Consider the following 16,748-nt stretch of genomic DNA (forward strand, 5'->3'; position numbering starts at 1 on the left):
CAAGGCAGCATTAACGTTGACTGAAAATAGCAGATCTTTCATATTTAAATGACAGTAAATAAGGAGATAAATGAGAGAATAGAAAGAAAATGGAATTAGGATTGAGACTTTCTTTACACGGATGTAGTGTTTATTACTCGAATCTTATAAAAATACCTGCTTCTACAAAATAGCACACCATTGCTTTGGACAGTAATACAAAGTATGTATAATTGTCAAACTCTAGAAATTCCTAACGAAACATTACATGAAAAGGCATAATTAAAAAATATTCTGTTGGAGTGGTTCAACCACAATGTTTGTCACTGTATAGGCAGTCTGAACAATGATACACTACTGCTCCTGATGACCTCACAGCGATGCAGCCTGGGAGTGCCTTGCTCCAGGACTCTCCTTCCAGCATTCCCAGGCTGAAGGCATAATTGCTGAATACTGAGGTTCCATTAGAGAAACTCCCAGAGTCATTCTGTGGCATGTATGTCCTCCCTCCGCAAGCCCCTCACCCATCTCTCTCACCCAAAAACTCTTCTGTCAGTTCTCAGAATACTAGGTGAGGGAGCGCATACCTGGAACGCTGTTACCTTCCTTCCGCCGGGCCGCATAGGCTCAAGCACATACCAGCAGAGGCACTCACACTGACCCAGTGGCCCTATGTCAAGTCAAGATTGCTTGGGAAGCTACTTAAGTGGTCCTTAAGACCACTAGGTAACCACTTAGTACACTGTAGACATAACAGATTAAATGACCTTCCAAGGAATAAGAGTTAACCGTCCATCTCCCCACTCCCCACCCTTACCTTCTCTACCCCACGACTAACATATTTCCACACAAAAAAGTTCTGCATTAACATGTAAGAACCTGCAAAGGGTGAGAACCCACTTAAATCCTGTGAGCTTTCTAATGTGGCCAAATCATTTAATGTTCCTTTTCCTCCATTGCTTTCTCTGTAAAGGAGGAATAGTACAGAACATACGTTTGCCAGCATAGAAGCATCTAGCATCTGTTGTCACAAGACAGAGCCCTGTGGATAAGTGGAATGAAGTATAGCGTAGTCATTATTTGCTGGTCATTTATTCCCCTTTGCATTTACACTCCCCCTGTGAGGAAGTGCTGTGCAAGGCACACCGCCTTCCATCAGACCATCAGCTTTGAGCTCCCAGAGGTCTGCTCTGTGGTCCTGTGACTTGAGAGAGCTGCTGGCCACCTAAATGGTCGGACAGAGGCTCTCGGAAAAAATAGTGTTCAAAATGTTAAGCCTTTTATTGAGCTCAGTGCATTCCTTTTATTTGATAATGTTTATCTCAGTATTTTTTAAATGTGAAGATCACTATATTTCACAAAGATAAAAAGGAAGGCTACAGTTATGCTAAACTCCAACTAGCCTAAGGAAGATGATCTTTTAATGCCTTAATCAAACACTGATTTAAAGGAGAAACATTTAATATGCAAAAATCTACATATGTCCATTTTGTAAAAAAAAAATATATATATATATATATATATATATATATATATCCCATAATCTGCCTAGAACTTTGAGCTTTGAAGTTAGTGCTAAAATTTGAGAAATGGCTTGAGGTTATTGATTCATTCTTCCTTGACAGGTGAAATCATGAAGCAGCACTAACCACAGCAATTATGGCATTAAAATGTCAAGAAATTAGAGGTCAGAATAACAGATAATTTTCTTCTCTATGTCAGACTTAAAATTGACATTCTTTGACAGTTTAGGATCTCTGGCTGAGAAAAATATGACAGCTTAACTTATTTTATACTTGTACAGCAGTAATTGATAATAAACTTTATCATGACAGCCTCTGGGCAGAAACATGACAGAACCGTTCTGGTACAAAGCTCTTCGTAATATGTAAACACTAGATCTGTTGGATATTAGATATTATTTAAATTGTCTTAAGTCTTAGCTTTTGTCGTAATCTTCTAGACACTTTTTTTCATAGATGAGCTCATCTGACTATTTGAGCAGTATTTTTTAAGCATGATACTGAATATCTTTCTTATCCATTTTTACATATTAATAAAAATTATGTGATTTGCTTTATATTTCTACTTACCAAATGATGGCCAAGAACTTCATCCTATGACCTGCTTGGGGAATAAGCTATTCTGGTTTGTAAGTGTCTGGTCCCATGGTTTTCTAACTCCTTGCTACTCAAATATGGTCCGTAGACCAACAGTATCAGCATCACCTGGGAACCTATTAGAACTTCAGACTCTACTCTCAGGCCTCCCTGACCTAGTAAATCAGCACGTGCATTTAAGGAAATCCTCGGGTGACTTGTTTGAGACATTACAGTGTAAGAAGCACTGCTCTACTAAAGGTGTGTTAGAATGATCTGGAAAGCTTTTTTCTTTTTTTTTTTCCTACAAAAGTAGAGAGAATGATACAATGAATCCTCTGGGTGTTCTTATCACCCAGTTTCAAAAATTTTAACTCTTATTTCACCTCTATCCTCATCGCCACCCCGCCTTTACTATTTTCAAATACACGTGCCATATCCTTCTAGCCCCATCCACTCTCCATCCCCCCCTCCTCCATCTAGAGTGTATCTCAGAATATCCAGGGAGAGGGTTCAAACAGGTTTATTTTGAAAAAACTTCTCTAGGAATTTTAAAACAACAGAACACTTACTTAGCTTTAGAGATGATATTCTTCTTACTTCTAAAATAATTTTTTAAATGTAGGGGACTTTTAATGTGCATTTCCATTTTACTAATTTAAGCTGTAAGGTTTTCTTTCTATTTCATTTATGCTTTTGAATTTGTTAAAACTTTCAACTCAGTAAAACTTCCAGTAATTATAGGGAAAATTTTAAGGTAGCTTTAAGAAATCTTTATCAGTCATTTTTTTGGGTCATTTGTTCTAATCACCTTCCAGAAAACAAAAATTTTATCTATTTCTGAGAGTTCCAAAGGCATTAGGAGATTATGCCATAGTTAATAGTTGGTTAGTAGAGATTACAAATTAAATGCCACAACAATTATTTACTGCACTCTTATGATGAGTGAAAAATATTTTATTCTAAAATTGTTTTTAAAAATTATCACTCTTACCGTCATGGATATAATTACTCAGCCTGTCTGCCTCAGAGTATGATTCTGTGGTACCTAGCAGTCGATAAAAGCTGGTGGAAAGATGGAAATCAGATAATAGGCTATATCACAGCTCCAACATTATTCTTTGAGTGACATAAATAAGTCACTTTAATGTACCTTTGTTTAACCACCTAAAATATGGTAACAGAAATGATATCTAACTCATAGGACTGTATTTGAGGATCATATGAGAAAAGATATGTAAAAATACTTTGTAAACTATAAAGCACTACCATGGACATTGATTATTACTACCCCAAAACATAATTAAATGAAGTATCTTGGAAGAACTTCTGTTTTAATAATTTATTTCTCTGTATCGTCATATCTATAGTCGACACTGCCAAGCTGAAAAATGATTTAAATGACTTCTCTTTGACAGTGAAAGGTATACACATAAGCCTACCATAAAAGGCTGTTTTGCTGGCAAATTATTAGAACATATGGGCCATGCAACATTTATTTATTTATACATACTCATTTATTTATGCTGGGAATATCAAAACATTAAATACATTTTAATGTTACCAGTAGTCATAAAAATGTGGTATTTTTATTTTTATTTTATTTTTGTGTGTGTGGTATGCGCGCCTCTCACTGTTGTGGCCTCTCCCATTGCGGAGCACAGGCTCCGGACGCACAGGCTCAGCGGCCATGGCTCACGGGCCCAGCCGCTCCGCGGCATGTGGGATCTTCCCGGACCGGGGCACGAACCCGTGTCCCCTGCATCGGCAGGCGGATTCTCAACCACTGCGCCATCAGGGAAGCCCAAAAATGTGGTATTTTTAGTCTGATTTTCTGTTACTAATATTTCTTAGTCTTAGGCTATATTTTCTTCGTTTATCTCTTTCTTTGATCTGACAGGGATAACAAAGTAGTACTTTGGATCTGCTATGGTGAAAATATGCCCATAGGAAGTAGAGGAGATCACTTCAGTTTTCACTTTATTTTCTTGCTGAAACATTCCTTGCTACTACAGAGAACTGACATGATAGGGCTGTCAAGAACCAACAAGACAGATGTGTCTTTAACCAAAACATCTGCAATGCTGGCTTTCCTAGAAGATGAACTCATAAAATTCATAAGGAAAAAAATTAACCCACTTTTCATCTTGATGATGTAAATGAAGGTATTTATAGTGACAACATTGATGGCCTCTACAATCACTGCTTATTCCTTCCGTGAATTTGTTATCCCTACTCTTTTCCGTCCCCCACTTCTGACTTCTTTCTTTGATCTGACAAGGGATAACAACACCCCCTCCTGCATCGCTTGAGTGGGTTGTAGCACAATATTGTCTATTTACCGGTGCCATGATGCCTAATTGTCTTCAGATGAGGGAGGTTCAGGGTTCTTCTCCTAGGCAATTATTCTGAGACGTGATGGCAACAAATGATCAACAAAAGGGCTGATAAAGATTTCTTGAACCATCTTAATTTTCCCCCCTATAATTACTAGAAATTTTGCTGAGCTAAAAATGTTAACAAATTCAAAAGCCAAATTATAATAGAAAGAAAAACCCTACATTTTAAATTATCGGAGTGAAAATACACATTAGGTATTATTTACATTTAAAGAGTCATTTTGGAAACAACAAGAATATTATGATCCCTAAAACTAGTAAGAATATAAGTTCAAATATATCTGTTAATGTGCTTCTCATCCACAGCAATAAGGCATGCATTGAGATGATTCAATGAATAAAGTTTCTATATAGAAATTAGTATCAAGGAAATTAATGACACATTTAATTTTGATAAGTGAATGAATCTTTAATTTAGGTTTATCTTTTCTCCTAATTACTGCAATCCTTAGCTAGTCCATGGTCATCAATCATCCATAGAGAAGCATAAATAATGCAGTTAGTCAAAGAGGGATGTGTGTCATTTATGTGAGATATGCTTTTTCCCCTCATTGTGTTATTTTTATTGTGTGGTGCTGAGAATGCTAATTATTGATTTTCAGAAATTAACAGCAAATGCTTTTACAAGCATCTAAAGTCATATTTTACACAAGGAAGAAGGGTGAAAATTGCAGCCTGCTGTTTGTAATAGAAATAGCTGGAAGGGCTTTCCTTATCTTCTATTAACATAGATTTCAGTTATATTACACAGTTGTTACCTTAGCATAAATTAACAATTATTCAAAACATATTGCATGCTTCAGTTTGTTGAAGTGGATGTTACTCAAGCTAAGTACATAAACATTTCAGTTAGATGTTTAGGACTCATTTTTAAGTGTTTTAAACATATTGATAATGAGCCTATTTAAAGCCATTTGATCTCAATATAGTATATCTAAATTACTGTTTCCGATTTATGTCAAAAATCAAAGAAGAGCATTTTGTTCTGCCAAATACATCAATACTATTTTTAATTTGAATTTAGTTTAATAAAAGTGTATGATTTCATTTTGTAATGTTTATACCAGCACCTGGTGAACCTTTGTCTTGATATCTTCCCGCAAACCAAATAAATCTATTTCAGCTTTATTATTTTCTTTCCATAATCAGACACTCCAAGTGAACTTATTTCATGTAGTGAAGAAAGGTCACCACCTGTACTACTGCTTTTCTCCCTCCCTCCCCCTCCACCACCACCCTCTCCTCAACCTCCTTCCCTCCTCCATTTCCTGAATCAGCCAGCATAGAGTTTGCTTTATATAAATTTATTCATCGAGGGAGAATTTGGCAGGGATATTGTACTGTTTCCTCTCACATATCATTAAACATTTCTGGGCTGAGTCTTCTACTATGTACTATTGAATGATCAACCCAAAAGTGGGCAAAGAACCAAAAACCTGGAAACATCCTTAAGATATCATCTGCTAAAACCCTTGCTTCCAGGTAGGTCAGTCTCTAAGTCATCCAGAACAGAGTGTTTTAGTTTCTTTTTTCTTTTTTTGAGGATTAACAAGTATAGATTGTAAAAAGACTCCATGGCCTCCCCCAAGAAGTTTATGACAGCGTTTATTCCCCAGATATTCTAAATCCTCAACGAAAATGTCTCTTGCTTGGATGTAATCACCTTTTGGTCAGTCCTACCTAAAAATGAAGGAAAAGCTAACCAGCATTTTTCTTATATATTGTACCTAATACCAATCCTAGTTGTATCAGTCAGGATCTCAGCACATTACCCTTTCAAAGGGATAATGAAGACCCCAAAAAAGATATCGAAAAGGTCAAGAAGAACAGGGAAAGATTCTCAACATCACTAATCATTAGGGAAATGCAAATCAAAACCCCAGTGGGGCACCACCTCACACCCATTAGGTTGGATACTGTCAAACAAACAAACAGACAATAGCAAGTGTTGGCAAGGATGTGGAGAAATTGGAACCCTTGTACACTACTGTAAGAATGTAAAATGGTGCAGCCTCTCTGGAAAACAGTATGGAGGTTCCTCAAAAAATTAAAAAGAGACCTACCATACGATCTAGCAATTTCACTCCTGGTTATATATGCAGAAGAATTGAAAGCAAGATTTCAAAGAAATATTTGTACACCCATGTTCACAACAGCATTATTCACAATTGCCAAAGGGTAGAAGCAACCCAAGGGTCCATCAGCAGATGAATGGATAAAAAAATATGGCATAAACAGATAGTGGAATATTATTTCACCTTAAAAAGGAAGGAAATTCTGTCACATGCTGTAACAGGGATGAACCTTGAGGATGTTATGCTAAGTGAAATAAGCCTGTCACAACAAGACAAATTACTATATGATTCCAGGTACCTAGAATAGTCAGAATCATAGAGACAGAAAGCAGAAGGGTGGTTCTGGGTGCTGGGGGAAGGTGAAATGAGCAGTTGTCTAATGGGTACAGAGTTTCAGTTCTTCAAGATAAAGAGAGTTCTAGAGATTGGTTGCACAATAATATGAATGTATTTAACACTACTGAACTGTACACTTAAAAATGGTTAAGATGAAAAAAAATGGTTAAGATGGTAAATTTTACATTGTAAAATTTTATGTGATAAATATTACCAAAATTTTAACAGATTTTAAAGGCATAATGAAAAGTTTAATAATAGTCCTATTTACAAAAATATGGGGCAGGATAAAGTGGATGACCAAGGGAAGGTGAAGCCTCCAGGGGTTAACATCTGGGTACCGCACCTAGGCCTGAGGGTATAAGGGCAGGGGGCTATTGCCAGAGCCTGGCAGGAGAAGTAGTCCTAGGTGGGTGGTCGCCCATCAGGATCTGTGGCGTTAGGTAGAGAAATGCAGCCCAGCCACTGCCAAACTATGACTTGGCAATGAGGGAACATACAATAAATACTTCACCTTCCTATCTTTTGTCCTGACTTCTCAGTGGCTAAACCCAGTGGGAAGCCAGAGAGCAAGGGAGTACCAGTGATGCAGTCCCTGGAGACCATCTCCCAGGGGCAAGGATGCTGATCCAGCTCACTTCTCTGTTCCCCTGAGTTAGTCACCACTCTAGGAGGAGCAGACTTATTTAAGGCATCCAGGGGAGGAAAACCACTACCTGCTACATTAAAATACATGTACTTTCTCTACCTGACTTGACTTATTTTTAACTAGAAAAATTGAGTGAGCTTGCCACCACTGGCACTGACCTAATATTTTTAAAAAATGTTCTGGACAGAGCTTTTTCTATCTAGAGGATATGGTGCTTGTTTTTACACATTCATTTGTTAAGTCAATTATGTAATATCCTTATAATTCATCATTCCAAGGAGGAAATAGGAATCAGCAGGAGGATGTCTCCTCTCTTTATTTTTTTTTAGTTTTATACCAAAAGAATAAAACCAAGCACTGAGGCAGAAAAATGAGCAAATTAGAAACCCCCTTCCTCAAATATCATCTAACATAGTCTGATAGTTAAAGCAAATGTGGTTCTTTTTTCCTTGGGTCACCAAATATTTGGTTAAATATTCTCATAATTTTGCTAGTATAGGCTTAGCCTTAATGCAGTCGATTGTTAAAACAAAGGAAACATCTTGGTTCTTTTACTTTGTAGTTTCTATGAAAAACTAGAAGCAGTTGAATATAAAATAGCATTTTAATTTTTTATATAGTTAGATGTTTGTAAGGCAAGAAATAATAAAGTTCAGGTAGCATTTGCTTGATTTATTTTGCTCCTGTTTTTCCAGCATTAAAAAGTAATGCTTTATATGATCTCGTTTTATTACAACAATAAACCAGAAGCAAAAGCTTATCACTTAAAATACATTCTGCCATGAAGCAGTCTTTCTTTTTATTATTTCAGACTTCTCAAGATTCCATATTTTCTCCTATTTGATATAGAATTGGTAGAATTGGAGGTAGAACAGAAGTGATAAAAATCACATATATTTTTAACTGTATGTCAAAGTTGTATTTTCTGGTCAAACAAAAAAACAGAATATCCACTCTCAAGCATTAAAGTAGAATCATTCTAAGTAAGAGCTGTACACTGAGATACACACAGTACTAAGGAAATTTTTTGAAAATCTTTCTGTGTGTTCCCAAGCTTTTACTATTTTTTTCTTGAATTTTCTGAAACTTGTCGATAATTGACTGGTAACTTGGACATAGTCTGATATTTTGCATTGTGGATAGCATAGCCTATAGTACTTTATAAAATGCCGATTTTTTGGAAAACCGTTTAAAAGATTGTACAGACCAAGAGAAATGGATGAAATAGGTCATTTGACAGCCTACCTTATTAGCTTCCTCACACTGTCTCTCTCATGGCACTTAGACCTGATGGCATTTCATCTGAAAAGCAATACTAAATTACATTTGCAAAAAAAGACTAGACGTTGTAAAGATTCTATGGGAGAAAAAGGTATCTGGGCTAAATTCACCTGCATTGAGGAAAAGAGGGCGTTAATCAAGTTTTTAGCTAGTGCATACCGGGGAAGGTGAAAATAGATAACTAGTCTACACAAAGGGAAGGAGAAAGCACAGTTGTTCACCTAATTTCTGTCTTTTAGAATATTTTGAATTTATCATTAATTTGAACATTGTTCTAAACTATGACTTAGCTGTCACCACATTTACTTTTACCTTGGCTGTGAAGTCTTTTGTATTAATAGACATACATATAACACACATACACCACAGCATGTTCACTTCCTTTTCTGAGAATTTAATCCCAAACTTATATCTTTGTTCATAGACGAGGTAGAACTTTCTTGGGATGGAAGGTAAGAAGGGGGAATTAAAAAAGCAATTAAGCAAGAGGTGCAGCAGGTCAAAGGAATAAGGCGTATGTCACAGCCTTTGCGAACACATATGGCCCGTTTGTGCAAATTTATAAAGCCACCCTCTTTAGAAGGATAATTACAAAAGGTGCTCCTTCCTCTGGCAATTAGAGTTGATTCTATCACTCATTTGTCCCCCAACTGGGCACCTTTGTACGTGGCATCAGTGACACAGCCATACACAGTGCCGCTGACCTGTGGGGAAGATGAAAAACTAGAGAGAGCTCCTTGAGAATAAGTGAGAAAGAGGAGAGCTGAATGAAGTCGTGGGTAATTTTGTAACTTGGCAGGTGGGTCCTGGAGGATTTTTCAAAGCGAGCCTAACAAGGCTAAGGAAGGGGACAGTCAGAAGGTAGGGAAGGGACAAGAGGGAAACTGTCCCTAATGGGAACTTCCCCTAGTAGGAGCTTTATATTACATATAAGCAGGTGAAACTGAGTTGTGTGTCATATATGTGTATGAAATCTGAAAATCACATGTACCATTCAAATGTGCTTATATTGGTCTCCTAAGCATAATTCAGTTCACATTTTCTTCACTTCTCTGCCTTCCCCTGCAGAATTCTGTGTTTTGGAACTTCCTCCAAGGTGTTAAAAAAAGTCTTTTTTTCCCTCTAATTTTATAACCTACCTATTTCTTTTCCTTTTTTTTTAATTGAAGTATAGTTGATTTATAATGTTGTATTAGTTTCAGGTATATAGCAAAGGGATCCAGTTATATATACATGTATTTTTTTTCAGATTCTTTTCCATTATAGGTTATTATAAGATACTGAATATAGTTCCCTGTGCTATACAGTAGGGCCTGTTGTCTACCTATTTTATATGTAGTTGTGTGTATCTGTTAATCCCAAACTCCTAATTTATCCCTCCCTCCCTTCACCTACCTATTTCTTAACAGATTTTAGCTGGGAAGAAAAATAAATGCTAAATACATGATGACTGCTTTAATTAAATATTCACAGAATAATTTTTATAAGAATAAGCAAGAATCGATACAACAATTAAAATTTAAATCTCTTGACTAACTTTCTCTCTGAAAAATTCCTGGTGAAGAAGTAAAGTGGTATTCTTTATATAATTATCAGACACAAATGAGTTTGACATGTAAGAGTTTCAGCATATCAGTGCCCTAAAAGTCCACATAGTCTAAATCATTGCTCTGTTTACAGCTTGACCTTTGCATTCTGCATTCACAAATGCTTACAAATACTCAAAATCAGCACAACCACTTTGGAGAACAATTTAGCAGTAAAACTAAACATTCCTACCCTATGACTCAGCAACCCCATACCTAGGTATACACCCGGCAGAAATAACTACTCACCTCCCTCGAAAGACATGTACAAGTATTTTCTAAGCAATTTTATTCATAATAACCTGGAACTGTTAACAACCCAAATGTCCATCAACAGGAGAATTGATATATTGTGGAAGATTAATATAATGGAATACTAAATAGCAAAAAAAAAAAAAAAAAAAAAAAAAAACTATTGACACACAACAACAAGGAAGTATGTCACAGACTTTATGTTAATCCAAATTAAAAAAGGGTAGACACAAAAATATATATTTTACGATTCCATGCATCAGAAGTTCAAGAACAGAAAAAATAGTCAGTGATGATAAACATCAAAATAGTGATCAGCTTGGCAGATGGTGAGGCGTGGGAATAATTGGCTGGGAGGGGAAAGAGGGAATCTATATACTCCCACGTAGCTGCTACCCAGATCAAGATATGGGACCTTCCCATTTCATTCCGAAGCCCTCTGTCTTGATCTGGGTGGTGGTTATAAGGGGGAGAAAATACGCACACACACACACACATTCATCAACCTATACACCTAAGATTAGTGTACTTTATGAATTTGTCTTCCCTGAACCTCAAAAAAATATAAATAGATAGCAAGTTCAGCAATCGCAAAGGCCTAATGTTATTATTTAAGTATAAGCAGATCCATATTTTCATGTTCTCCCACCAAAGAGTTGTCCACCAATGAATACATAGTCTTTCCTTTTATAAATCAGCAAAGGTTTTGTCAGTCACATGTTTTAAAATCTAGTGTTTAAAGCCTATTACTTATGTTAGATTTGTATGAAATATGTAAGACATAATATCGATGACTATTATATGTAAGAAGTTACTGTAACTTGTTGATTCTAAGATGTACATCATTGTTGTATCTCAAAATCCAAATCACATTGTGTCTTACCTTCAACGGTGCATCATCGTTTAATTGGCATCATTTTGTACTTCTTCATCATATATAAAATAATGATGCTTCAATAATGGATAACATCTTAGATTCAATGAAGCGAGTTAGGTTTGCAGACTTACTTCCCAAGGTTTACAACTCATGAGCTCCCACATACAATGTTAGTTCATCCTTTCTTCACTGGAAAGTGCAATAGATACATAAAGCAATAGATTTCTTGTAACTCAAACTAAAGTTTTGGTATTAGATTTTAAAAGGATTCACAAATGCTTATGTCTGTAGAGGTCAGACAGGGAATAAACTAGTGAAGTTGGCCAGATGGCATTGCATGCATGGGTCACATGAGTGGTGGGTGTTAAAAAAGAGTCTGCGCTCCTGATGAGTGTTGCCATGAAGGAATGCTAATGAGGTAATGTCAGATCTTCTGATTTTTTCTGAGAGAAGCCAGAAAATCCAAATTACTGTATGAAATTTCCCAACCTATAAATGTTGGCTCGAATAGAAACCATGTCTGTGAGCTGAATCTAGCCCATGGGATGCCATTGTGTGACATCTGGTTGAATGTAAGCCCCTATGGCATCCTGGCTAGAATGTAAGTAACCTCTACGAGAGCAGGAACCTCTCTCTGTTTTGTTTGATGAGTATCAGATATCTGTAGAAGGGTACCAGGTACTAGTAGGTACTCAATAAATATATGTTTTATGAATAACATTAAGTCTCTCTGACCCATGCAGAACAATATATAGAGAAATAGAAATACGTAGAATTTTCTAAGATACCATTTCTGATCATATAGAAAGAATCCACCTTATAATTAACTGTAAGTAGTTGTTTGGGTTTTTTTACTTGATATATTTGGAAAAATTGTATTAATGGAAAAATTCCATTATATGACAAAAAATTCCATATAGCAAAAACTCGTTTTGTGGTGTTATCCAGCTAATTTCCACTTAACCTTCAAACCTTAGCTCATGTTCTTTTTCTGGAAGTCCCTTTCCTAACAGCCCTGCTCTTCCTCCCCCATTCTCCACCTGAGTTTCAGTCCATTACTCCTCTGGGCTCCCTGGCCCTCTGGGCTGGCCTCCCCCATGGTCCTACCTACCATGTGCCCTGATGTCCTCATCTCATGTCCTTATGGGCTGAAAACTTCTGGAGGGCAGTCTGCTGCCTGATTTTATATCCCTTGGTGTGAAGTAAATATTCAACAAATGTTCGTTAACTGAATTGTTTTTGTGGTATTGAATTGTAAGAGTAAAGAACTCTGAAGTTTTCTCTGCTACTGTGCTTTTCTCTTTTCAGGCTACCTTTCAGTTTTGCCCAAATGCCCTACCATTTCCCCACTTCTGTATTCAAACATTTTTTGACTCTGTAGGATGAAATCACAGCCCTGACCTGCAGAGATTCACAGTCTGAGCAAACAGACACACGTAAGGAATTATGTGTTGAATTCCATGATAAAGGGGAAAATATGCTGTGAGAATATGGAGGACTTTGATTATGATTTAGGAAGGATTTCTGGGAAGGATTTAGAACCCTGCCCAAGGTTAGCATGAAGGGAGGCATTTTCTCCTCCATCATAACAACTACTCAGTTGCTGTGCGTCATAGGTTGCAGAATGGGCTGTGTATATCTCCGGGCACGCGCCCATACAAAGTACCTCCCTTTTTTTTTTTTTAATTTCTAAAAGGATTTAATATGTTTAAAGAAATGAAGTAGGCAATCAAAAATATGAGCTGGTAACAGAGAGATGAAGCCATAAAAATTTATCAGTTTTTTTTTTCTTTTCTGCTCTACAGTAGTTTTATTTGTATCTCTGTTCAAAGCCCAACCTCACCATGGAAAACAATATTTTTCTCCTTGTCAGCATCACTTTTTAAAAAAAAAAATCAAAGTCTTCAAACATATACAAAAGTAGAGAGAGTAATATAACAAATAATAATATAACAAATATCCATTTGCCCAATAACAATAGTCAGCAGTAGTACCTCCCCCCTTGATGAAAAAGAAGACATTGATGACTTCCTAAAAGTGGGGGAGCACAGAAAGCATATGACCGGGGGAGCCAGTCAGGAAAGTCAGTAGGTGCTCACTTCCCATTCAAACATTTTAACAGACTTAGGGGAGACAGCATGCTTTTCCAAGATCGGAAAGACCTGTGCAATTTAAAATCAGAGAGCAAGGAATGATTAGAAAGCAGGACTACACAATAGCTAAAAGATAAATACTGGAATAAGAACCTTTAGGTAGATCACAGGAAAAGGGATTCAGTTTAGTCTTAAAATAAATAAATGTTGGGAATCGATTGTCTTAATGCAAGGGTGAGATTGAGCACAACTTGAAATTTACCCTGATGCCATTTGAGAGCCATGTAAGACATGTATGTGTGTGTGTATTGTGCCTCAGTCCAAAAGGATCAGAGGCAGGACCTACTGAAGAAAACCGTACGGAAGATTTCTGGAAATTAAATCTGTTTCAGAACATTTTCTAATATAATTTTGATATTTCCCTTCCAGAAAAAAAAGTCAAGCAAAATATGTTTGTTGATTCATTCTTTCTGTGAACATTTAAAGGCTACCTACTAAATGCAAGGCACTTATCTAGAGATTTAAATGTGTTTGATTTTACTTCTGTCTCCCTACCCCCAACCTGGTCCTCTATCTGGAGGAGGAAAAACACAAGCAGTGGTATCTATTGCTAGAGAGATTTAGTTCATGATACATTAAGCTAGGTATTGGACATTTTCTAACTAGGGCAGCTTTAACAATACAATGAGTACTTTTTTTGATTTTCAAATAATTCTCAAGAGTTTATTGTTCAGAATGTGAACCTAACCAGAAATGGTCTCTCCGCCCTTTCTAATCATAAATCTTTCATTGGGGAGATAAAGTATGATGGTATCTATGTGAGTACAATTTAGTGAAATAGTCACACTTCGCATATGAGTGGACACATGCAAATAAATGTATACATTAAAACTGGACAGCACGTAAAGAGATTTAATAACTCGTCCTGTTGCCTCTGCAAGTAAAAGAACCAAAACTCCATTTATGCAATTGCTAAAATATGGCAGATAATGATGCATTCATGTTTAATATTGCTAATAAATTGGAAAATTCACATTTTTATTGATAAACGTTTTCTTGAAATGCAGTCTAGGAGGACAGATTATTAAATTTAAAGACTTTATAAATGAGAATTGTAGATAGTGATGGGATTAGTAGCAGTGCTGTGTCGAGAGCCACCTACCACCTTACCTGACTCCCAAGCACTCAGCAATGACTTTTGAATTTCACTTTTATGTGCAACCACAGTGCACACAATTTTAGGGGAAAAATTAGCATGGTAACAGAGTAATAATCATAGTAAATATTGTGCTTCTCCTTGTTGACTTAAATTACATACTTACAATATTTCAGAAAAATATTTCTGTTAATCTAGCTTAATATATTGAAATTTTTCCCTGTAGAATTTACTTATAGAAGAAATACTTAAATCTCTTATAAGACTATCTCTTTAACCTACACACAAAAAAGGTATATTTTACACTCCAGACAGTCTGAGATCTAGAATTTTTTTTATCTATCGGAAGTCACAAAATCTCATTAATATTTCCATCTGCATAGGTTTTAATGACATATTGCATACGTCAGGATGCCCCAAGAATTATTTCCTCTTTGGGTTAGTTCTTTCTAAATTTTCAGGAAATTTTTGAGAGAAATGAATTCATACCTTATAAATAATATTCCAGGATTCATCTTAGAATAGCATAGCACACTAAAATGTATTTTTTGTAGTGAAAGTCTTGCCATATTTGATTATTATACAAAAGTCTTAATGTTCTTTCTACGGATTGCCCTCTGAATTGATTAGAACACATGATTATTTGATTTTATTTTTTATCCTTAGTGGACTTTATGTCTCATTCTTTTTTTTCCCATTAAGATTCCAGAAGCTTATTTCATTAGAGATCCCCATACGTTCCTTCTTACAAAGGACTTTATTCAGGTATATGTGTTGTATTTAGTGTTCAGAGTGTTCTTTGGTCTCTAGCTGCATGCATGCACTCACAGGATAACATTTCCACATTTAACCCCTGCTTCTAAATAAGAATAGTGACTTGGTTAATGGAAGCATGTTTGGAAGGAGAAGCAAAGCTTGTCTACAAAATACTAACACTTGGATGATTTTGCACCCTGGGAGAAGAGCACCCGGTGAATTTTCTGGACTTTTTTCATGGCTGACTTGGGATACACTTGCGTTGTCAAAGAGTGTGTTGACCTCTCTCGTTGATGCATATTGATTATGACAATTACTCCCCTTCCCCTGCAGGCCATGGAGGCACAGATACAGAACTTTGGACAAACGCCATCTCAGTTGCTTATCGAGCCACATCCGCCTCGGAGCTCTGCCATGCACCTGGTAAGACATAGCAGCTTGCGGAACATTTTGGACCTGAGTATAGATCAAATACAATAGTGATTTTTAGCAGCATTTTAAAAGGCTCCTCACTTTACTGGCTAACTCTTCAGCCTCAGTATATACTGATTACCTGAGGGAGAAACAGAGAAAGGAGTAGAGTTCTTACCTTTAAGTTTGGCTTCAACTAGCCCAATTTTGGATTCACAAAAATAACCATCCTCTCTGACTATACATGCATCTACATAAACTCCTTCGTACACATACAGGCTTACAGACACACACCAGCACCAAAATTTGATTACATTTACAAATTAGAATGTAAATAATATAAACACAATATGATGCTGCCCAGTTTAATCTTTTTGGGCAAGGTGGGGTAGGGGAAGTAGTTCATCTTAAGAAAAGGAAAGAAATATTATTTACAGCCACTTCAGGGAGGCTGTAGAGAAGAGGGGTTAAGAATAAGGGCCTCAGAGCCAGACTTGTGTCAAACACCGTCTCTTGCCACGAGCTAATGAATGAATTGGGCAAGGTATTAAGCTCTCTGTTTACATGTCAGCATCTGTAACTGGGGGTAAAAATAGTACCAACCCTGAAAATGTAATGACTCAGTACTGAATACTGCACTTAGACCAGCCCCTGGCATACAAGTGCTCAGTAAATGGTAGCTAGTGTCAGCAGCCACAGCAGCTACTTACATTAAAAGGTGTATTCTCATTTTTCAAAGGAAAAGGTAATATTCTTTTCATTTTAATCTGAATTTTAAAAATCAGTTTTCATAACAAAA

At 36.4% G+C, this 16,748-nt stretch overlaps 1 protein-coding gene across 9 annotated transcripts in view; it reads left to right on the plus strand.

Annotated features, from left to right (window-relative positions):
- NBEA (neurobeachin) overlaps nt 1–16,748 on the plus strand; it is a 607,387-nt gene that overhangs the window by 568,509 nt on the left and 22,130 nt on the right. For 5 of the 9 annotated variants that reach the window (XM_055089393.1, XM_055089395.1, XM_055089396.1 and 2 more), the window contains 2 exons: nt 15,485–15,547; nt 15,872–15,961. In XM_055089393.1, coding sequence (XP_054945368.1) covers nt 15,485–15,547; nt 15,872–15,961 — 153 coding nt within the window. The remainder of the gene's footprint in view (nt 1–15,484; nt 15,548–15,871; nt 15,962–16,748) is intronic. The other 4 variants (XM_055089397.1, XM_055089398.1, XM_028497449.1 and 1 more) reach the window with 1 other exon arrangement.

This window comes from Physeter macrocephalus, chromosome 13 (assembly GCF_002837175.3).
Source record: "Physeter macrocephalus isolate SW-GA chromosome 13, ASM283717v5, whole genome shotgun sequence".
In the NCBI taxonomy this organism is placed as follows: domain Eukaryota; kingdom Metazoa; phylum Chordata; class Mammalia; order Artiodactyla; family Physeteridae; genus Physeter; species Physeter macrocephalus.